The sequence below is a fragment of the Sphaeroforma arctica genome (genome assembly GCF_001186125.1).
Source record: "Sphaeroforma arctica JP610 unplaced genomic scaffold supercont1.3174, whole genome shotgun sequence".
Lineage (NCBI taxonomy): Eukaryota > Ichthyosporea > Ichthyophonida > Sphaeroforma > Sphaeroforma arctica.
The window spans coordinates 1,202-2,412 of NW_014037384.1; the positions used below are offsets into that span (position 1 = coordinate 1,202).

Below are 1,211 nucleotides of genomic sequence, written 5' to 3' on the forward strand. Positions count from 1 at the left end.
TTGTTTTTTACACAGAATGGTTGCGCGTGGTTTAAGAGGCGATACGATTGGACGATTAAACATAGACTGCGACGGAGATGTAATACAACTGAGAGCTCAGCGATGGGGTTTAGTTATATCTTAACCAAATACGCATTCATCGAACGGAGTGACCCGCAAAACATCCGAATATGAGCATGGACAATTATCGAGGACTATACACGAGCTTAAGAACACTACCTACAGATTGGAGGACAAATATATATATATATATACACCAAATAAAAGAATTGACCACGACATACTTGGATCGTGGGCATGGCCAATTAGCAAGGACTCGACATGTTCACCGTCTGTATCGTCTCCGTCCGAGTCTTCGAGTGACTCGTTGCCATCCTGATTCTCCAGCAACGCTGCAGAGATAAGAAACGTAAACATATCTCGTTAAATCATCATGCATTTTACATGCATCTCAATAGACATAACAGAACTCATTAGATCAGATATATATATATTATAATATAATATATATACATATAGATACATACAAATATACAAACACAACAACAACAACACACACAACACAACACACACACACACACACACACACACACACACACACACACACACACACACACACATATATATATATATATACATATGTTACATGCTACATATACCTGGCGTGTCTGTCACCACATCTGCTGCAGGTGGGGTCACAAAGTGCAGCATATCCACCACATAGTCTGGGAAGAAGAACACCTGCAGCCCAATCACTCGCACCTCCAAAAATTGGTCCAGTGTCAGTGTGTCGTAGCGCAGAGATACAGACACGACGTGGGCAGATCCCTTTGAGTCTCTGGAGAGGTGAGATGGGTATGAAGGGGATGGGGGTGGGGTGAAGAGGATGTGCTGTGGATATTGGTACATATTGGTACTATGGTAGACAATGTGAATGGTATAGAGAAGAATCGCGTTTATTTACTATACTGTATTTTGTGGCATGTGGTAACGCTTCATATACTATACTGTATTTGAAATAAATGGTTTAGCTTCTTATATTACACTATATTTGGAGTAAATGATATATACATGGTAAGTGTTTGGTATAGTCCGTGATATGATGTCTATAGCACGATTCAACAAAGTGAGGAGACCTGACCAAAAACTGAAATTTTGGAAAACATTTTTCATTTGTGTGTGACCTCGGTTCATTTCAGGACAAATTGGGT

The 1,211-nt window shown here is 40.0% G+C and overlaps 1 protein-coding gene across 1 annotated transcript; it reads right to left on the reverse strand.

Annotated features, from left to right (window-relative positions):
• Positions 1 to 659: 659 nt before the first annotated feature.
• SARC_13349 (hypothetical protein) lies at positions 660 to 838 on the reverse strand (the record flags this gene model as incomplete). The annotated part of the gene is made up of 1 exon (XM_014292522.1): positions 660 to 838. A coding segment is annotated over one exon (179 nt), but the record flags the coding sequence as incomplete, so codon positions are not given.
• Between the last annotated feature and the right edge of the window lie 373 nt (positions 839 to 1,211).